Source organism: Mytilus galloprovincialis, chromosome 8 (genome assembly GCF_965363235.1).
Source record: "Mytilus galloprovincialis chromosome 8, xbMytGall1.hap1.1, whole genome shotgun sequence".
In the NCBI taxonomy this organism is placed as follows: domain Eukaryota; kingdom Metazoa; phylum Mollusca; class Bivalvia; order Mytilida; family Mytilidae; genus Mytilus; species Mytilus galloprovincialis.
In genome coordinates this window covers 71,777,810-71,801,398 of record NC_134845.1, presented here as the reverse complement: position 1 = coordinate 71,801,398, position 23,589 = coordinate 71,777,810, and the positions used below count along the sequence as shown (strand labels likewise).

General features: G+C 32.4%; 1 protein-coding gene across 7 annotated transcripts in view; it reads right to left on the bottom strand.

Annotated features, from left to right (window-relative positions):
• Positions 1-732: 732 nt before the first annotated feature.
• The window catches only part of LOC143042510 (CREB-binding protein-like), a 39,601-nt gene continuing 16,744 nt past the window's right edge, over positions 733-23,589 (bottom strand). For 5 of the 7 annotated variants that reach the window (XM_076214853.1, XM_076214852.1, XM_076214855.1 and 2 more), the window contains 16 exons: positions 23,209-23,556; positions 22,355-22,568; positions 21,907-22,025; positions 21,395-21,565; positions 17,563-17,720; positions 14,310-14,420; positions 13,446-13,502; positions 12,402-12,479; positions 11,635-11,702; positions 10,577-10,739; positions 9,366-9,512; positions 8,523-8,802; positions 6,482-6,691; positions 4,797-4,952; positions 3,970-4,251; positions 733-3,133 (listed from right to left, as the gene is read on the bottom strand). In XM_076214853.1, the coding sequence (XP_076070968.1) occupies positions 1,421-3,133; positions 3,970-4,251; positions 4,797-4,952; positions 6,482-6,691; positions 8,523-8,802; positions 9,366-9,512; positions 10,577-10,739; positions 11,635-11,702; positions 12,402-12,479; positions 13,446-13,502; positions 14,310-14,420; positions 17,563-17,720; positions 21,395-21,565; positions 21,907-22,025; positions 22,355-22,568; positions 23,209-23,556 (4,275 nt within the window). In that variant the 3' untranslated portion in view covers positions 733-1,420. The remainder of the gene's footprint in view (positions 3,134-3,969; positions 4,252-4,796; positions 4,953-6,481; positions 6,692-8,522; positions 8,803-9,365; positions 9,513-10,576; positions 10,740-11,634; positions 11,703-12,401; positions 12,480-13,445; positions 13,503-14,309; positions 14,421-17,562; positions 17,721-21,394; positions 21,566-21,906; positions 22,026-22,354; positions 22,569-23,208; positions 23,557-23,589) is intronic. The other 2 variants (XM_076214857.1, XM_076214859.1) reach the window with 1 other exon arrangement.

Below are 23,589 nucleotides of genomic sequence, written 5' to 3'. Positions count from 1 at the left end.
AGGGAAAAGCAACATTATTCATACCCTTTCCTCCATAATGACACCTTCTGACGCCACCCTTTTACTCCATAATGACGCCTTTCAACGCCTGTGTAGTGCGCCTCAGTTGAAATGTATTACCTAGGATAAAACTTCATCAGACTTAAAAAAAAAAATGTATCTAATATAAAAAGGATATTCATGAGAACATCTGACTGGAATTTCATTGATGAAAAAAAAAATTTCGCAATGCATTAATACTTTAAACCTGATGATTATTTTTCATTGAACAAATCCTATGCGAATCAAGTATGTAAAAAATAAAATTCCATGGAGGAAAGGGTTAAAGGGAATAACTCATCTAAGAAATAGTTTAACAGTTTTGATGTAAATGAACAAAATGAAGATCTCAATCATTCTGAACATTTCAGCCCCTGTTAGATTTTCTCTGTCAATGGTATTTTTTTAAGATAATAGACCAAAACTGCATTTTACCACTATGTTCTGTTTTTAGCCATGTTGGCAATGTTGGTCATCAGACTCTACATTTGAACTAGATACAGAAATGATGCTTGTGGCCAAGTTATATCAAATTATGACCTGGTAGTTTCAGAGAAATAGATTTTTATCAAAGTTAACTTACAACGGATGTCATGTGTGTGGGCCAGATAATCTAAAAATGACAGAAGAGCAAATTGTCTCCATTACAATGTGTAGCATGATTCACCACAAATAATAAAACAACACTATTAATCAATTTTATGACTGTATTTATACACAATTTTGTGTTCTCCAGCACAGCACTGAAAGCTTTCCCAGTGAACATCTCATTTTGATGATGACAAAAATACAAAAAATGTACAAACTTCAATCTACTCTTAAAATTATCAACAATGAAAATGTATACACTGTCTGACTGTGGATAATTATTTACAAACAACTTCCTCTTTGTGGAGAGAAATTTATATAAATTTAATTTCCTTTTTACAACTGTACATTTTTGATGCAATGAACTGAATGCATGATCTGATGAATTAATGACTTGGTCTTAAAATTAAAAAAAAGAACCTAAAAAAAAAGTGACAAACAAATCTCTTACCCCTTACATCTAATGGCGTAAAAATTTATTCTATTTTAATGTTTGCCAGCTGGAGTGCTGCATTTAAAGTCACCACACATATACACATACCAAATTAACAACTTGCATACAACACTACACTTTCAGTCAATTCATGCACACATATAACATTTGAATACTTATAAAATTAAATATATTAAAACATTCAAATATTTTAACACCATGTTATTTTCTTGTTTGTTAACAAACGAATATATTCATAAATCTCTGAATTGAAAACAAATGTTTTCTTGATAAATAATAATTTTTGCATCCTGACATGTTGCCAATGTATAAAATAATGAACTAATTTGACATCTAATGCTACAATGTATCAACAAATCGAGTCAACTGGTCTTGTGGGGTCAAAGGTTGCACTTCATTGTCATTGGGTAGCAAGAGACCAGGGTCTGGCCCTTGGCCTTGCAAAGATCCTAATAATAAATTAGGATCAGAATGTAATTGATTTGGATCTGTACCCATCATATTTGGATGTGATTGACTGACATGTGGTGACATTTGAGGTTGGCGAGGTGATGGGTTAAGTTGCTGCCGAGATAATTGGTTAGGTTGTGGTGATCGCACAGTCTGTGGTAATGAATTAGGTGATCGCACTGATTGCATGAAGTTGGGTGATGCCACATTTTGTTGAGATGAAAGCTGAGGATTATTTCCTCCAGCCATATGTTGTCTTAATTGATGCTGTTGCATCATTTGTGCATTCTGCATTTGCGGTTGAAATTGTTGAATGTTGCTATCTGTATATTGAGGATTGTAAGGCATTCTAGGTCGTTGCTGTTGAAACTGTTGTTGTTGCTGAAATTGTTGATTCATTGGCATACCCGGATGCTGTTGATTTTGTTGTTGTTGTTGTTGCATTCTTAATCTCTGTTGTTGAAGTTGCCACAGCTGCTGCTGTTGTTGTTGTTGTTGCTGCTGCTGCTGTGACTGTGCTATATTGTTTGGATTTGACTGGTTCATATTGTGTTGACCAGGTTGACCTTGTTGCTGCTGAGTTCTCTGTTTGATAAAAGCTGCCATAAGATGGGGGTTTGACTTAAGAATTTGTAACACTTGTTGCTGCTGCTGCGGCGAGTTGGGTGATTTTAAAGTTCTTAATAATTGTTCTAAAGCATGCTGCTGCGGTCTTTGAGGACCAGCATTTGGCATTCCTGGTCGTACTCCAGCAACCGGTTGCTGTGTTTGTTGCTGCATTTGTATTCCAGAATTCATAGGATTTGGCTGCATTGGCGGTCTCATTTGTGGTGGATTCATGGGATTTTGAGGCATTGTTTGGTAGGTTGAATTTGGTGGCCAGACCACTTTAGAGTTATTCATTGCAGTGTTCACTGGTACTTTTTGAGCTGGTGCTTGCACTTGTGGTGGGGGCATGGTAGCCACACTTGCTGCACCAGACTGAAGACTAGCTTGACGAGAAGCCTCCTCTTGAGCAGCCATTGCAGCTTGTAAAGCAGCTGCTGGAGGTCCAGTCACAGGTTTACCAGAATTGAAATTTGATGAAACTGGTTGTTGTTGGATTCCTGTTGCGGCAGGAGATTGTTGTGTTGTGTTTTGAGCACTAGGTGTAATAGTCCGTTGCATTGAGGCCATTCGCCTCCGCAACATTTGCGCTTGTTGAAGTCTATGCTGTAACTGTTGCTGCCTTAACTTATGTTTAATCTGTAAACAGAATGGCACTTGACACTTATTTTCTGTGCAATGTTTTGCATGATACAGACACAATGCTATAAGTTGTTTGCAAATTGGACAAACTCCGTTAGCCTTTTTTCTACAACACTTTGTATGAGATACAACACGTTTCATCTTCTGACAACTTGGGAGTCTGCAATTTGCATCCCTGCACTGACATGCATGCACTAATGATTGAATACAACGTTGAATAGATTGACGGCGAGATTGTTGAGGATCATCCTGTTTATCATTGGGGGATGAACCGTCATCAAGATCCAAACCAAGTTTGTCCATTTTATGACAATGTCCTTCTTTTTCATAACAAACACAACACAGATCAAAATCCTGTAAAAATACAAAAAATATTTAGTTGAAGCAAAAGATACCTTGACTACAGTCAGATATTCCAAATTATATACTGTGGATTCATTTCTAATCTTAATATACCAATTTTTGTAGTCTTCATGGGTGTCAGCAAACCATGAATTTAAGAATTCAACGCAGAACGAACTCAAGAGAAGTGTATTTTTGAGGTGGATGTTTGTTTCTGATTTTGTTGCGCAATTCTAGTATAGTGTTAATCTTGACACAATATAAAACTTGTTTTTGAAATAAAATAGGAAAGTACTTTGATTAAATAAACAATAAAATCTTCAGAATATCAGCTATAATTTTTTTTTTTTTTTTTTAAATGTTTATAAATTTAACCTAGAATGACAGAGCCATAATTTTGACAAGTCTTTTGTAGACTTGATCCTTTTACCTTTCATCATTTTTTCATTTATTGCCATGGTTTTATTAGTCTTTTTTTCATTATCTTGTTTTTGATTGTCCCTTTGGTATCTTCCACTTTTTGTTTAGCTTGTGTGACAAGTTTAAATATTTTCACTTCATATCACAAAAGTTTTTAATAGTTTTACTGAAAATTTGGCACCTTGTAGATACAAAACAACTGGTTCTTAATTACAATACAGGTTATTACTTCTCAGATAGTATTTAAAAATATTTCATAGTTGCTTCAAAATACCAACAACTTTAATGATTCTTTTAGTGCTCATTAACATTGTCATTAAATGTAAATTACCAGGGATCATTGAAATAATAGAACAAAAAATTCATGTAAAATCATTAGTTTAGATGAAAAAAAAACACAGACACCAAATTAAAGTCACATTACTTACTTCACAAACAGTACAATGCCATCTAGTTTCCACATGTGCTTTACAAGTATTACACGTGTAAACAAAATTGTCTTTTCCTTGATTATGAAGCTCATACAATAAAGCCATTGTTGAATATTTTGCACGACGTAAAGATGAAAATTCCTGATGTTTGTCTCTTGCCATTGTGAGAAATGCATCTCTTCCATCCATTAAATCACAAGAAATATAAGGATCTGGATCATGAATATGAGGAAGTGTTGAAGCTACCTGTTGACTGTGTAAACGAATCACAAAGAATACCTGTCAATAGAGCAAATCATCCATTTAACATATTCAACATATATCAAATAGTAAACATCTTTTATTCTGTTAAAAAAACACTGTACATTATAAATGTATATATGTTACGTGAATGATAATTTAATGCTTATGATATCTTACAATGATAGAAAACATTGAGGATTCTTTTAGAAACTATACAACACCGATGTTAATTACAAGACAATATTTTTATATTGTGAAATAGCAACCACGGAAAAAAAAATCTTACAAAAGAAAGAATTTTGTTGTTTTTATTTGTTTTCATCTATAAAATAGTATAAATAGCGTTTTTAAGGTGAAGAATGTTCTAATCCTATCATCCAATGTATGACAATATGTCTTCTAACCACCTGAACTTTCCTAAAATAAACTAATTCTAAACACTCAGAACGTTTCCATTTGTTTTATTTCTTTACATTGACATGATACCTTTTTCCTGATAGGTCTATAAATCCCATGGTTACACTATATAGTGCAGTGTAACCATGGGAATTACAGACTTAAAGTTACAAGTTATTTCCTACCTCTTTGTGTTTTTCCATAGTACTGAATATTTTTTGTGTGAGATCATTTCCACCATGAGGCATATTGGTCTTTTTGGTATTTTTCCGCTGATTGTTTTTATTTTTGCTTTGCTTTTGTTTTCTACCACCCTTTCCTTTCTTCTTTCCAGCACCATTCTACGAAAATAAATATGTAAATAAATAAATATAACTGCAATAATAATGTAGTCTACAGATACCTAGATTCATAGCAAAACATCAACTACTGTGTCTGTACACAAATCCATCCTCTTAAATGACCAAGCTACTGCTCACTGATGATACCCCCGCCGCAAGTGGATAATATTAATAGTGTAAAAATATGCAAGTGTTCGGTAAACAGGAAGTTGTCGAGTGATGAATCTGAAAACGCATCACACGGTATAGCTGACTTATAAAAATCCTGAAACCAAATTTCAGAAATCCTTGTATTGTAGTTCCTGAGAAAAATGTGACGAAAATTTTTAACTTGGTTATCATGTGTAAAATCATACAAGTGTTCGGTAAACAGGAAGTAGTCGAGTGATGAATCTGAAAACGCATCACACGGTATAGCTGACTTATATAAATCCTGAAACCAAATTTCAGAAATCCTTGTATTGTAGTTCCTGAGAAAAATGTGACGAAAATTTTCAACTTGGCTATCTATCATGTGTAAAATCATACAAGTGTTCGGTAAACAGGAAGTTGTCGAGTGATGAATCTGAAAACGCATCACACGGTATAGCTGACTTGTATAAATCCTGAAACCAAATTTCAGAAATCCTTGTATTGTAGTTCCTGAGAAAAATGTGACGAAAATTTTCAACTTGGCTATCATGTGTAAAATCAGACAAGTGTTCGGTAAACAGGAAGTTGTCAAGTGATGAATCTGAAAACGCATCACACGGTGTGGCTGACATATATAAATGTTGATACCAAATTACAGAAAGGGTGGATGTGTAGTTCCTGAGAAAAATGTGACGAAAGTTTCATGGGACGGACTGACTGACTGACGGACGGACTGACAGACAGAGGTAAAACAGTATACCCCCCCTTTTTTAAAGCGGGGGTATAATTAACCTAATGACGTTGTTTATTTCATCCAATATACAAAACTTGTAAGTTTGAACATAAGCTAAATCTGCATTGCCTCGTCAGTATCACTCAAATCTAATGAAACAAGGTAAGACAAATTTTAAATACAAACAAGAAGTCATTCTAGCATTTTCATCTAAATACATGTATATTGCATACTTATGCATACACGTTCATAAATTTCGATTTCATCAGCATCCTCAATGCGTACAACTGTATAAAACCTGTTTTTGACAATTTAAGGATGGCAAATTATTTGCTAATACATATATTCGACAGAAGTGTTATTCTGTTGCAACGAAGGATCATCTAAATTTCTTTCATACAAATGAATTCTGATACTAGAATATCAATCCCTTGGGAAACTGTATTTTATATAGATAGATTTGATGGAATTCAATTTGATTGTGTTAACTAAACATAAACTCACAGAAACACTAGTTTGAGAAGGCTTTATTTCATTAACTATTTATTGAGGAAAAAAAACTTTTACAACAAGAGGTTACACTTAAAAGATACTAACAAAAGACTGACAGACATACAGAGAAGCAAAGAATAAATAAGGAATATCTATGTCTAGTAACACTTACAGGATTGTCAGCTTCTCCTTCAACAACCTCCTCAACACTTGCTTGTTCTGCTGCTGCAGCTTCAGCTTCTTCACGTTTCTTCTTTTCTTCCTCTTCCTGGTCCAATTCTTTGATGCTTTCTTCTAAAACATTGGGCCAGAAATCTCCCTCAAAATATGGTATTTGTGTGGCACATTTTATATTGTTTTCGATTGCATCTTTTAAAATATCCTGAAATTAAATGTAAAATATGTAATATGTACAACTAATAAAATGTTCCAATAAGCACAAAGGTATCAAGCAATTGAAAAATAGATGTGTCCCTCCTCTATGAAATTTGTAAAGTAAAATGCAAATGTTGAAATTAAGAATACTTAACACATAAAGTATGCAAAACATTCCTGTCAATGTATCATGACTGAAAGTCTAGTGACCAATAATCCTCATGAAAATGTGATACGGCAGGGCGTATACACCTCTTTACCAAATATCATTGACTTACCATGGATAGGTCCCCTTAAACTGACCTTATCACAAACTTTGTCATTGTTCATACCCAAACACAAAAAAAACCCTTTATGGTGACTTGAGTAACACCAGTATCACTCAGATTACAATTCTACCTTGACAGGTAAGTTTGTATTTAGCCTATAAAATACTTATTTAGACTTGAGAATTGAAAAGTCAGTTTATCCCATTCATACAATAGAAGTTGATAAATTTGGCTTCATGTCATTTAGGGACGACATCAAAAGATCGATGTAGGATAAAAAACTTAAATCAAATAGTTTTGGGGTTGGGGGGTTGAGGGGTTAAAATTCTGCAAGTTTTGTATATCCAAAATCAATTTTTACATATATCCCAATTGGTAAATCAATTTTTCCCAAATTAAGTTAAGAGGGGGGTGGGGGGTCAGTGGAAAAACTATGTGAATTAAGTTTTTTATCCTACATTGAACTTTTGATGTCGTCCCTTACCTTGTCCAAAATTTAGGTCATTTATTGTTATTGTGATATTGTTAAAGTACAAAAGAACCCTATATTCTGACCAATACTTAAAACTTTGTGCATCTTGATTTAATTGTTAAAAATCTGTTAATTTTGAATTTTTAGGGTTATTTTCAGCCTTTTAACAGCACTGATAACAAGCATTGCATGGTGATACATAGTCCCCTACTGGTTAAACACTCATTGTATTGCATTGGAATAAATATAACTTGTCATGGTGTTCACTATATATATAATGAAAACTGATATATACGTGAATTTTGTAAGTCCAACTCTGCACAAAATCATCAGACTGGAATAAAATTCAAAATTCGATCATACCAATTTTCAAATTAATATCTTCATGCATGATGAAAAAAAGTCCGGAAAACTGATTATTTTATTGAATTTTTGAAGTCAAAGGATCATAATTCTGCACTTAATCATCAGACTGGAACAAAATTCAAACTTGATCTTTTACTTGTCATGATAAAACAACAAACCAAATATCAAATTAATATCTTCAATATTAATATCAAGAATGAAGAAAAAAAGGGTGGAAAACAGATTTGTCGACTGACAGATGGACAGACGGACAGAGTGCAAACCTAAAGTACCCGACTTTTTTAAGTAAACAATATTTTATTATGAATAATACAAGTATATTTTATAAACACAATCACAATTAGGATTCAGAAACAAGGAACAACCTTGTCGGTAGGAGAATAAAAAGATGGTGATTTTTTCTTTTCTGTACACATAAACTAAACATTCTAAAAGAGGATTTGACTTTCATTGTTGAATGTTATAGGTCCCCTAATGAGAAACTATCCATCTAGTATTAAAAACCATAATTTTTTAAAGCACATTTTATGCTTGAAATTGCACATATTCATAAAAAATACAGCAAATTTTCCAAACAAGGAATAGCCCTTAATGGATCTCTGTATACAAAGCCTGTAGAAAATGTGTAAATCAATTAACAATTTAATTCATGGATCACCTGTGCCAAAGAAAACTATGAAAATTGGTATCTAACAAATAATAATAAATCAACAGTGTTCAAAAATACAAACCTTATAATCAATCACACATCTTTCAATAATAGCTTTATCTAACATCTTTTTATACCATTCTTGTAGACGTTTGGGTTTTGGAATTTTTTGTTCTGGTGGATGACAATGAAATATGTAATCATCTCCTTCACTTGGTGGACAAGCCCAAATATGTGCCCATGTGAATCCCATTTGTTTGGCATATTCTAAATAACCAATAAGGATTTCATGATAAACTGCTGTCCTGAGTTGTCTTGGTTGGAAAAAATGTACACTGTCTAAATATGATATGTAACATCTCCTACAAGAATAAAAAGTCTTTAGTAAATAATGCACAACATATGTAACATCTCCTACAAGAATGAAAGGCTTTAGTAAATAATGCACAACACCTATGCAACGACTTAAAAGTACATTAATATATACAACCGTGAACATGGTGAAATGACATTCTATGTAAAGTGCAACCTGAATATATTAAATGTAATGTGATCTATTGATCTGGATTAAACCAGGAGTTGAGATTGCAATTTTCCAGTGGTAGCTTATCCAATATTCTTGGTGGCCTGGTGTAGTGTTATAAGATATTTCTCAAATGGGCCAAAGATTGGCAGTTAAAATTTCATGGGCTGGGTTTAGTACAAATGTATATATCTGAAAGCAGTCCTTAAAACAGCATATCACCAATAACTTGTCGAATCAATTTTCTTTTACACCATTGAAGGGCTGTCTTAAAATTTGCAAAGCTTGATGCAAAGAATGGATCAGAGTCTCAAACAGGTAGGCTGAGCAGATATTTTCTTAAGCTATGGCAATTTCATATGCCATGCCTACATGTCCTTTGATCAACAGGGAAGTACTAACCTATTATTTGGTGCATAACAATTGGAATCATACTCCTGAACATGCATTCCAAAAAAACAGACATCAACACCATCTATTTCCTCAAAGGCAAACATTGCTTTTGCTCTGTATGGAAAATCTGGTACCATCTCACCATTATCAACAAATCTACAAAAGAACAAAGATAAAAACAATCAATTGTCAAACAAAAGAAAAGATAATGGCTCATACTTACGTTACTTTTTAGATATTATATTAACTGTTTTTCAATTATTTTTAATAACCTGTCTAATTGCTGTTAAAGGAAGTTTGCTGCTCAGTTTCAAAATAAATAACTTTTCAAAAAACTAGTATATATTGATAGGGTATTAATTGAGGAATAAAAATTGGCCCAAAAATATAGGGGTCAATGTGCTTGTTTTAGAAATATTAGCCATTTGAATTTTGGCGGGAAAATGTTCTCTCTTGATTTTTCATAGCTTTATCATTGACAAGTTCTCAAAAACTATCAAAAAATAAATAAGATTTTATGACTTTTACAAATGGCTTATAATTATACATGTAAAAGATTTATAAAAAGAAAAATGGGGGTCCATGGGCAAAATGTTTTAAGGCATTCAAATCGATAAAACAAGAGGATTTCGAAAATCTGACAAAAAATCCAAAAAATGACAAGCAAACATCCTTAAATCATTTTCCAAGTGCTCAAACCCTTCACTACACAGCCAATTTCTTGTTTAAGATAAACAAAGCTTAATTTGTCAATAATTATGTTCATCACTAAAAGATACTGGGACCCTGAATCAATCAATTGACAAAAACATACAACATTAAAATCCAAAGCAAGAATGGCAGCCATCTTTCATACACTAAGTTAGTGAAAATTCCAAGATATAGAAACATTGCAAGGTAATGACATATTTTTTGTTTTGTTATATAGTTTTGAGGTGAAAGAAGTCAGTTATTTTAAATTTTAATCCTTATGCCTCTGGTAGTACATGTTAATTAGTTGAAGGTAAAGGATTACAAGAAGTTTGATATTCTAATTACCAATAACAGCGTTTAATCAGCAATAGCCTGGCATATTTATGACATGTGTACAGAAAATTCATGTTGTGTCCTTTTTTTTTTAATTGTATAGTTTATTTTAGCACTTTCAATGAAGGCAAAAAATCCACCAAAATAACCCTATTTACAGTAATAGAAATAGAGATGATAATGAGTATATTTACCTTGCTTTCATCCCAGGTTTAACCTCCACAACTTTGTCTGTACAAGATATAACTTTGATAAAAACTTCTCCAGCACCTGCATCCTTTTTCCGTAAAAAATTATTCACTCTATTTTCTAAGTATGTTCCTAATTTTGTAGGTAGTAGTCCTGACATATGTATATCTGCAAAAGCAAAGCAATACAAAACAAAATGAATTTAAACATCTCAGTAATATTTCTGTATCAGCCAATATGAAAATTTCTTGTGAAGAGTTGGCATCAAATCATAAATACACTGAACACTAATCCATAGAGTTATGAAATATGTTGAGGGCTGTTCCATTAAAATATACCTGGTACCCAGGGAAGGCACTTTGAAAACAGAATGAACACCCATAGAATCGATTTAGAGTCCTGCATAATTTTTAACCGGTTCACATCCACCCATAGTGGCAAATTTAAGTTGTCTTCCCTGGGTCCCATGTATTTTTTATGGAACAGCCCCTGATAATTAAATTTATTTTTCAATGGCTTTTAATAATTGCCCAATCATAGCCTAACAACATCAAAAATGATACCAATATACGACCAAAAAATTTTCAATTTTTGCGGTCGTATAATAAAAGAGAAACTAGAGAAATTTGTTGGAATTATTTTTCACCAGAGCGGCATAATATAGGACATCAGCAACACACAAAGTCAACATGTCAAACATGTCTACTGTTTATGAATGTTAACAGTCACTAGGTCACTGTTTAACTTTATATTTTACTCTAGAGATGTTGATGTAATGCCCCTACGCTATGTATGGGCATAAAAAAAGTGGAAAACTGATTTCTTGTATAAATTTTCAAAGTCCAAGAACTATAACTCTGCACTAAATCATCAGACAGGAACAAAATTCGAACTTGATCTGTAATGTGTGATGATAAAGCTAAATACCAAATATCAAATCGATATCTTAGGGAAAAAAAAGTGTGGAAAAATGATTTGTGGGACTGACAGATGGATAGGACAGACAAGCTATAATCACATTGGACTTTGTAGAAGACTTAAAAGAAGTAAAAATGTTACTTACTTCTGGCAGTATACCGGTTTTCTTTTCTTTTTGATCCTCTGGCTTTATAACAATTATCACAGGTAAATCTGCAAAATACAAGACATTTCCTATATTTACAAAGTATTTTTGGCATATTAAAACAGTTACATCTGAATTACAGTTGTTCCCTAACTGAATAAAAGATAAGTTAGAACAAGAGGAATAAAATGTTCTGCAGATTGCTGATACAGATCTGAATTAGGATTGTGATTAAATTTTTGACACAGCAGAATTTCTTAAATTGCATGAATGCGGTTTAAGAACTTTTCAATTGGACATTTACTTAATATCCATATACATGGTTAGATTCAGTTTATTAAAGAACCCCAAGAATTCAAAACTAAACCCCCATTGAAATTGGTCAAAAAAGCAATCTATACAAAGTATAAGAAAAGTACTGTTCTTGGATCCTTATAACTAAGCATTGTGGGTCATACCCCCAAATATCAATCCCAACCTTCCTTTTTAGGTACTATTTCATAGAGATCCTTACACTTATACTCAAATTATCATCTGGAAACTTAATGTCTTCCAGGGGCTGGTTGCTCTGGCACCAAAAAGTTGGACCAAACATACAGCCAAGATATGTTTATACTCTTGCATTTGCAATATTAAGTCAATAATATGAAGAAAGGTTATGTCATAATATTTATGCTTCAATCATTAATTTGTGTTTAGTCAGTAAGTGACTTCTTGTTACTTTCATTCTACAGTCTATCAAACAACATAATGAAGCAATATCGTACCCATTAGGCCATATCTGTTCAAAATGAAGCACACAAATTTGATGCAGCTTTCTTCCACATTCTTCACACTCAACAAATCTGTAATAACAAAGAAAATAATAATGAAACACAGCTGTATTATATTTCTTTCATGTACACTAGTTAACTATAAATTAACTTTCCTACAAATGTTTGAAACAAAATTGAATTCTAGCTGCTCTAACTTCTGAAATACATATCTTCTGTAAATTCAGAAATAATTGCTTGCATTTATTATTGTGAATTTTGAAGAATGGACTAAAATGTGAGATTAATTATTGCAATTTCAAAAATCTGCATGCATCTATGTTGATCAGGTAAAGGGGTGAGGTTTTATATTTGCATTTAGGCTTACTCCATTAAAATGGATATGGGAGGGTAGGAAGGGACTTCCAAAATATTAAGTTATAAAGGGACATAACTGAAGAACAGTAAAAGTGACACTACCAAAACTTGAACTTGATCTTAGTTTTTTGGTTATAATTATTATGTTAAAGTTTCATATCATTTAGTTCAGGCAAACCTAAGATAATGGAAACAAGTACATGGATGCTTCATCCACACCATCATTTTCTATGTTCAGTGGACCGTGAAAATGGTATAAGATCTCTAATTTGTCATTTTAATTAGAAAGATCATATCATGGGGAACGTGTTTACTAAGTTTCAAGTTGATTGGACTTCAACTTCATCAAAAACTACCTCAAACAAAAACTTTAACCTGAAGCGGGACAAAGAGACGAATGAACGAATAAACAGACAGACGCACAGACCAGAAAACATAATGCCCATAAATAGGGCATCACAAAAAATTCAGCAATTTTTCTATATGTAAAGAAGAATAACTCTAGAACATTTAAAAATTTAAACATGATCTGTTTTTAATGGTAATAATCATTGTGTATATGTTTCATAATATTTGGTTGAGTTAAGCTAAAGTTTGAGAACAGAAACAAAAAACAGGGATTTTTTTCCATTTCTAAAGAGGCATAAAGCAATGGTATTAAAAAATAGTTCTGAGACTTACGGTTCATAGTCCAACTGGTCATTTTTCATTCTGTCAAACTGATTTTTCTTAATTCTCCTGAAATCATAACATTGGAAATTTAAGAGAGTTCTTTCATTTATGCATATATATCATATATAAGATATAACTTGTGAAATCTTAATATTGTTCACACAACATTTCTTTAATATTGAATTTATTTGTTCATTGCCCAGCATATGAAGGAAAATTGCCACCAAATAATAAACAAGCAACAATCATTGTAGGAATTCATACCATGGCAAATATTTGTTGAGTTTTTGTATCATAATTGTCCTCAAGTAAAGGACAAAGAAAAAGATTTTTTTACATATTGTTTAAGCAAATATATCTTGTATTATATTTTGTGTTGAAAATTCATATACATGTACCTCATCTCACCAATAGTTGTAAAATAATTTATAAAGTCATTAAAAATTTAACAAAAAAACAATTTGATATAAGACATGGGTCTTAAAACAAACATCGTACCCAGGGAAGGTACATTATAAATGGGATAAATGAATATAAAAGTCATTTAAGAATTTTCCCTCTTCCAAATTGAGATTCTGATCAATTTATTGGCGTTTAAAGCCACTTTCAGGATCAAAAACTCACATTTTCCACTCCCCCCCCCCCCCCCATTTTTTTTTTTTAAAAGAATCATCTTTTCATATGTGCATAGATCAGTTAGAAATCTTGAAAAGATATCAATCATATGGATATCAAATATTTGCATTAACTATGAAGTGTGATGAACCAAAAGAGTATTTTATTAAGTCAATATCCCTTTCACTGTGCAGGTTGTGGGAATGGGTAAAAAATGTATACTACTTTTAATGTTTATCATTACAATTCTATACTTACGTAGCAGGTTGTGTGGGGTCATCTGCAAGTTCCACTTCTTCTCCCTGGATTTCATTGAAGCACTTTTCACAGTATATGTATCTGTCAGAAAAAAGCCCATTTGTCCGTTTTCTGTTATTTTTGAAGGTGATGATGAGGATGATGAAAATGCAATATACAACAGCATCACAGCACAAGCAGAAAATAATTGGGGAAAAGAAAAAAATACACAAATGATAACTATAACACTACTACAACAATTTAAAACTAATATCAACAAGGAAAAATATTTTGGTACAATCAACAGATATTCCACAAATTAACCAAATGAACAATCTTATTTTTAAGTACCATCAGGAAGATGTCACAAAAGCTAACTTGTAGAAAATAAAGCATGTTTTTTCAGAACAGAAATATTTTCAATGAAAATGTTCCAACATGATACTATTTTTCTTCAGTATGATTTTACATATAAGCACACCCTTTTAATAAATTTTAGGGAGAATTAATGATAATGTAACTTTTTAGTCGCCTTGTATTTCAACAGTATATAAATCCTATTAAATATCATCCTTCATATTTAAGACATTGGTGTGTCATTAATCAGTAACAATGTACTGTCACCCAACTAATTAAAGACATTTTTTTCCCTTGCAAAATTCATCAGAATTAAAAAAACATGAACAAAATGTGTGAATATATCCAACTTGATTTGGTTAAAACTTAAAATAATAAAAAAAAAAAGTTAGAAAATTGTTGACTAGAAAGTACAGGGGTTCAAATTAACATTTGGTACTGGAAGGTCCAGGACCTTTGACACTCCAAACTGAAAGGTCCACAGCCTAAATTCCAGGTCCTACTTTTACTTGAAATATTTCATAACTCAGTAAGATACAAAATTTATGTGCTTTTGGTGTTAGGTTAACTTGTTTCATTGTCAGTAACTGTTGTAAAACATGTTTAATTATACATGTAATTGTCTACAATTTATAATAAAATCACATTATCTTGTTTTTATATGGGGATGGTGTCACTGTTGGTGGGTGGGTGTTGTCTTGTAGTTTTCACTATGATATAAAGGGCTATATGTATCTCTTTTTTATATTGTTCATTTCGGAGTATACAATTTAAGTAGTAGTACAAATTCAAAGCTATTTATTTGGTTCCTCTGTGAAAATAAATGAAGAAACTTCAAGATTTTACTGGGCGGTCCTTCAAAATTTAGAAGAAATTATCTCTTGGAATTGTAGTAATATGTTTACACTATAAAAATATCTATATGAAATATCAACATTTATTAATAATAAAGAAAATTACTGTCACATTTTATTGAACATGTTGAATTTTGACATGACAATTTGTGAACTAAAAGTAATTTTGAGTTTCTGTATAAAATATTTCCTGCTTTTTCTTTCTTTTCCATATATCTTTTGGGTTTTCAATTCTATTGTTAAATTATTTTATCATCAGCTGAGCAATGTATTTTGTCACCTGCCTGGAATTATTTTTTTTTTTTATTGAATTTGATCGGCAAACCCGGAATTACCCTTATCCGCCTCTGGAATCTGATCCGGTGTTTTCCAGTTTATGGCATCCATTGTTTTCAATGTTGTTTTTGTCAGTCAGATACGATTTTACTCGGATTTACACATAACATGCTTACGATTTTCAGTATAAAGATAGCGGTTGAACAAAATCAACATCGTTGTCATGAATAATAAAGATGAACATAAATATTGAGATCGTTTGGAAAACATTTTGGTTAAAAAAATCGGCAAAGTTAATGTTTACTTTCTTTCTATGCAAAGGTCCGTCGGGCGTAACTAGTAACCAAAACGAAGGTCCGATTGCAATACTGGAAGGTCGCGGACCTCGGACCACCGCTAATTTGAACCCCTGAAGTACTAAATATAAAAAAAGGACAGTTGATAGTAATTGGAAGAATATCTGCTAAACAAAACAAAAATTAACATGTAGAAACAATGTTTTAGTTTGAGGGAAACCACAGAATAAAAATTCTTGTCTGAAGCCTCTCCATATTCTTTATAAAGCAATATAAGAAAGAACCTTCAGCTGCTCAGGTTTCAGAGACTTTATAAAATGTACAAATTATTAACTAGATACCCTGAAAGCAATTTATATCAGGAGTGTGTACTTTTGTCTAATTTCATTGATAGTTGCATATGTGATCCCAATTTGACTGTGGACATGGGAGTCACTCAAATTTATCAACCGTGGGTTGTTACATTTTCCTTTAGAATTTTGTAAGAATGACAAGAAAAATGAAGATTCTATATTTTAGGAAGTGAGGTTTTAAAAAGGGCCTTCCATGCGTTTAATTCTGAAACAACTCTAGATACATTTTTCATATGCTTTTTTCTTTCTTTTCAATGTGATTTAATAACTGAACAGCATCAGGCACAAAAATAATGTGCAAGCAAGCAATGATGGTGATGAGAAATGATGATATTGAAATCAATGGAGTACATTTAAATACTGATCCACTGTTATATCATAATGTACAAAATCTACCATGAAATATTGAAAATAACTAATGGCTATTCTGTTGAATGAATGCGATAGGGTAGGTAGGGAGAATTTGTTTGGACAAGATTTGTGCGCCATTAATGATTGCTGAAAGTACATTGTATGTTGATTTGGATTAAAGAAGTCCTTTCTTTCCCTCCCCCATCCTAACATTCATTCAAGTGAAATAGCCATACACATACTGTGGATTCATTATTATTTGTGGGATACTCATTTTGTTGATTTTGTGGGAACAGGTCAACCACAAAATTAAATGTTCAACAAAGGACAAATTTCATATAGGCTTGTATGCAGTCTTCAGCAAAACCAAACATTTTAATATCCATAACCAAGTAAGTTTTCCTTAATCCACCAAAATAAATGAATCCATAGTCAACACATTGTACAATTATTTGAGCATATACTACATGTATACAAAGCAGAAATTAATAATTTCAATTAATAGAACTGTAACAACTCATTGGCAATAGCTTCCACGAAAATACTTGTTTCTATTTTGGAAGATTTTTACTATCAAGTCAAGGTATTCTACAGGACTATTCCCTCTGTAGTTATAGTAAAGACTTTATGGTATTAAAGATGTTTATACATGAAGATATCTGCTTTTCTTCTCATACATCAGTAAAAAAAAAAATTAAGTGTTTATTCTTTTTCATTTGTTTTTTTTTGGTTACATTTAATAAGTATTAAAACTATTGATTATGCTTCAGTAATCTAACACACTTGCCTATTTTGAAAACTATAGTAAACAGCATCTCTTGATATGGTACAAAGTTGTTTGCCGTAACAGCATAGCACTTGTGGACTGAAAACATGCTTTCTTCCACAACAGTAACCTAAGGATTGCATTACAGCATCAATTTCACCCTCAAATACTTCGGCAAGCTAAAATAAAAGGAAAGAACGGTTTGAATCACAATAATAAGTTTTATACTATAACCTGTAATATGAAATACCAATGTTTTTCTACAAAGATAAAGTTAATAAAGTAGTGTGCTCATGAATCAGAAAATGGGTAGTCAGGGGTGATTCCACCTGTATCCTTTCAACTTAGGGCTGTTCCAGAAAATACTATGTCCCCCCCGGGGACGGCAAACGATCTTTTTTTCCATGGGTGGTCGTGTGAGGGAAGAAAATATTTACGTTGGTGGTACCCTTGAGGATAATTTTATATTTATAGGTAGTGGGTATTTAGGAGAAAATTGATAATATATGGGTGGTGGGTTATTCCGTTGTGTGTGCATATTTCCGGTGCACATTTGACACGAAGCGTTACTAGATAGTTGTAACGAAAAACGGCAGTTTTCCTATTATTTACTGTTTCCTTAACTGGTACCATGCAACCCTATCTAAAAAAGTAAAGACAGTTGGAGTTATTTCCCTTTGCGGTAAATATATATTACGGAATATATTTGTCTTTTAAACGAAGCGAATCAAACGGTTTTCCCGGTTTTACTAGTCAGTTTATTTATTAGATACGCGCAGATTGATACATTATTATTTTAAATGTAATATATTATCTTGTCTATTTATGACAATAAACACTTAAACATATAAACTTTTTTACGGTTATTTCGTTTCGTTGAAATCTGAAATATTAGCACATGGTATAAACCATACATGTCAAGTGACATATGATATTCGCGTGTAATACACGCTTTTTCAACGGTTTACACGTGAGGATTTTGTCACATGGCGTGTACACGCTTTTCACCACTTTACACACAATTACACGCTTTTTCGTTCTTTTCATTTTTTGGTCGTTAGTGATATCGCTATTCTCGGGTTTTATCCTTATTCGGCGATAAATACCGAAAAATTCGAAGCAATTGTTTGGCTGCCGTATTGTTTATTTTTCTATATGGACAAACAGTAAAAGGTAAGTAGTTTGTGATTAGTTTTAACGATTTTGTGACTTTCTTTCAAATTCACTTTATAGGGGAAATGTGCACAGAAAGAGGTCACTTTTCAGGACCTGTACCGTCGCCTAAAGTGCCAATTGTTAAGCCAAAACGACATGTACGGCAAGATTCAAGATTTATAAATTATATTTTGGAGTTCGAGTTTAAATGATCGAGTGACAAGTAACGCATAATTTGTGCATTCTATGTTGCAATGGTAAAAAAAAACAATACATGTGAGAGGAGAAATACAATGTAGCTATTTGAATAAACATTTATAATCAAATTTATAAAACATTTTTCTTTTTCAATTTCAGTTTTAAATCTAGCCAACACGGTAACAGATTTCTACAGGCCATGGGGATAAAAATACCACAGAACTGTTGCATCAGCTCTGATAGTACCAGCTTTCTTCTGATGAACTACCCAGTTTTAACCAGGCAATAGCAATGGGAGCAATGGCAGAGATAATCTATAGATGACATTTTACATTGCCAAAAAAAAAACAACATTATGACATTCTTTCAAATCTTGATGAAGCTAATTCAGTCAAATATCAATTCCTACTGTGAGAGAGCCTTTTCAATTATAAAGAAATTAACACTGAATTCTGATCCGAACTTGACTATGTTACATTTGTATTGTGTGCTGTTATCAAATAAATGTAACTAAAATTGAAACTGGCAGTTGTTTTGAATATGTGCCTAGTGGTGGTGCTTTAAAAGCAACATAACAGACCACTGTTTAATACAATAAAAGTTCAAAGTAGAATATATATTGTTTTTTTGTATTCACAAATTTGTATGAAATTATGAACATTACCACATTCATATTAACAAGTCCGCATCTACGTCACGCGTTTTCACACGCTTTTTGACATAACATGTCATGTCATGACATGATTTCCCATTGTCAGAGGTTGACATGTATGTATAAACAGCAACATGGACAACCTCCCAGGAACGTCAGATGATGGAGTTCCCCATATTCCTAGCAGGTAATATACACAAACATGATACACAAAGTACCTAAGCAAACAAGTAAAAAAACAGAACAAACATTGCGTTTTCCCCTATTTTTTTTTTAACTTGGAACGATCGATCAACTAACGATGGCTATGCCACAAAAAAGTAAAACCAGAAAAGATAAGTGGTCTAGTATTTGTAGAGGTTAGCCTTATACTAGACAAATATTTTTCAAAGACTAACCTCATGTTTGATCCAAGAAAAGTGCATAGTTCGATGTTTTGATCTGGACGTTTAACTAAGGGAGGGGGAGAGGTAAAAAAAAAACTGAATTCCAAAAAGAAACCTGTAATCCCTGTTTCCAAAATATGAAATGTTAAATCCTGTCTCCCCCAATTAAAGAAAATGTAGAACTTGAATTGCATGATAATTTTGGGGGTACAAAGCTAACAATACTTTGTGGTTTAATCTGTTAGGTTCATTAAATCTTTGACTTTGTTGAAACGGATTCAAAGAACAAATGGATGAAAGGCTAGCAAAACATACGCTGCCAAGGCTTACAGGACTGTTGTGACAAATGGTTTAGCCCTACCCTGAATTGTGATTTGTAAAACTGATCTCAAAGGTGATTTGCCAATTGTCAATTACTGCATGCATGTTGAATTTGTTTTGGTAACTTGTCGCTAGCTAGGGCTGTAACAATACGCCTACCTAACAGTTTGGTTTGATTTTCTATACAAGGGTTGCGGTTCGGTTCATTTTGGTTGGATACATTTCTGGAATTTTAAGTTGAAATATGAATATGAATGCGTGTAGACAAGGGACACGTAACACATCCAAGTGCTGAAACTGACAACCCGACCACTAGGACTGCACATTTTCTCATGCTGATAGCCAAAACATTGTGAAAAACCTTTAATAATCTATGGAAAATAGCATCATTCCGATATTTTTCTAAATTGACAGAAAAAAAAATCTATGGGTGGTGGGTTTCAATGATTTTTTTTAAGATTCCATAGGTTCTTGGTCTTGACATAATCTAAATTCTATTGGTGGTGGTTTAAAAATTTAATTGATTTCTATGGGTGGTGGGGGTAAAAAAAAAGTGCCGTCCCTGGGGGGGACATAGTATTTTCTGGAACAGCCCTTAGACAAGTCTCATTTTTCTGTATCCATTTTTCACTCAGTCCCATGTTAACAATCCATTTGTTTAATTTTACCTTTAAAATTTTGAAATAATGTACTGCTATGTGCATAAATTCAAATTAATCAAAGATCTAAAATATTTATTACAATTTCTTTAAAAAGAATCAGCTTCATATCAGCCATGAAGCACGATCATAGGATCATAATTTGTTTAAACAATTCCAATACTATTGATCGAAGTCACATGTACAGAATCACAACTGAAAAATATGGTTTCTATGCTCATTTGACTTAAATAAAATGCTTATATTATGTAATTGTAGGGCAGGAACATGTTTGAATATCTCTTTTCCTTGTACCAACGAGTGTTGTAAATTTTCAAATAATAAGCAACCAGGAAGTGTGTCCATGGTAGATATAAAATAACTTACAGCCTACAAATCAACATGATCAAACTGCACATGAAATATAAAATCTTTCTTTTATTCAATCAAAGAATCTACTGTCCCGACAGACAGACAGATCTCTTTGTGAATTATATCTTTACCTTTAAAGCAAATTTGTAAACTCTTGAAGTTTTCCTATTATACAGCCATGCATTGTCCATCATCATCCAAACATCATCACAGAACTGCCATGGATCAGCATATTGCCCTGTATCTAACTTTCTTCGTATTAATGACAGGTCCATTGGAGTCTTTACTATGTCAAAGTAATCCTGTTTAAGATAATAAATGGTACTAATGAAAAGAACACAAACAGCAAACTTCATACACCAATCACTTATGGGTCCAAGTGCATATGCTTTTCCTTTATTATATTGAATTAAGTCTTAAATATATTGGACTATAAGAAATACAGATGATGCTCCCACTTGCATATTAAATAAAATAATATGGACAAGGGTAAAACTTAATGCCCCCTTTGATACAAGGAGGGAGGGGGATAAAAATTTAAAGGGGCTATATATATATTGCTGTGAAAAGAAAATTAATCCTACCAAACCATACTAACAATTATTATTGCTTTATTTTCAAAATATCTTATCTGCACACTTACTGGTATTCCCAATAAGACTGGGTCAACTGGTTGTCTGAATGGCATAGATTCTGGATCTTGCTTGTATAACTTCTCTAGCACCGGCATCAAAGATTGTCTTAATTCATCAGGTTTAAATACTGAAAAAGTAGAAATCAATATTATGATGGTTGTAATTTAAATTATAGTTCAGAGGTCATGTCAAGGAAAGCATTCGCTCCAACTTGAAGAACTATTTTTTCAATCATCCTGAATCATCAGGAAACATTTCACTGACAAACTAAAAATTTGAAGGGTTAAGTTTGTGATGGCTTGGCATTGCTCAAAATATGTATTTTAAGGATATTTAATATCTTTAAATGATATAATATTTTGGCAGTTAAACCATACACTGTCAGATGGCCAATATAAAAGAAGTTGCAAGATAAAAGAGATATTTGTAAACACTCCTGATTGAGGAGCTACCTACTTTTTTTGCATCTAGGTTTGGATGAGCCAGGTACAACTACGTTGTTGGGAGTTGATGATGGTGTGGATACAGGAATGCTTGGTGACATGGATGGTGTTTCCATTGGACTTGGTTTGGTTTCACTATTTTCAGTATCATTGGTTGTAAGCTCAGTCTTTGGAGATATCATAGGTTTTATGTCACTTGTATCATTTTCTGTTTTTATTTGAGAGGACTGAAAAAGTAAAAAGAATTATGATTTATACATTCTCAAGTATCTTAGATGTAACATTAAAATAATACATTTTATCAGTCATTTTCCTTCTACATACTAATTTTTCTTTAATTCTGGTTTAAATGAAATGATGTAGCAGTGATCTCCCTACAACTTTTGGATAACATCAATTATGCTTAAACTGAAAATTTCCAGGAGTAATGTTTCTATCAATGAGATGCCAACAGTGTAGAAAACTGACGCCTTTAACTATTAGTAAGTTATTTACATCATTGTGTAAAGGTCTTAACATACCAGAACTCATTATTTAATAATAAATCAGTAATGCTTTCTGCAGTTTTTTTTTCATATGTTCTTTCTAATTTTATGTTTATTCACATTTTTATTCTTAAACATATTATTCATGGGGTACCATTTTTTTTTTTATTACAATGTAAAGCAGGATAAGTAAGTAATCATATTTCAATGCATGTGTAAATCCTGATTTTGGTGCATATTTTTTTTAAATGCACCATTCAATGAAAAAATTATAACTCTTGTTTTGGTTGTTATACTCAACTTCATCAATTCTTCAATTCTAATTAATCTCTATATAACCATCTCCTATGTTGTTAAAAACTATTTGAGCCTATACAAATACCTGTGAAATCTCTTTTCCACAATGAATTCCAGGTTCTTGTTTGATGTCCTGCTCTGTTTTAATTTCCATCTTGATTTCTTGTTTAATATCTGGTTTAACATCCTGCTCTATAGAGTTAGTAATTGGTGTTACTGAGTTAATGAGACTGTTACTAGCACTAGTGGTTACTGTTGTTGTAGACGTAGCAGGTGCTGTACTGGTTGGCTGTGTAGAACCAGTTGTACATGGAGCTGTCAGAACATCTACTAATGTTTGGGGCTGACTACCACCATTTTGATTGAGACTAGTATTTATATCTGCGGACATCAGCTTGTCTGCTTGTAATGCATTATGTAAATTTTCTAATGACTGTAAAGAGATAATAAAAACAGTTATTAATCA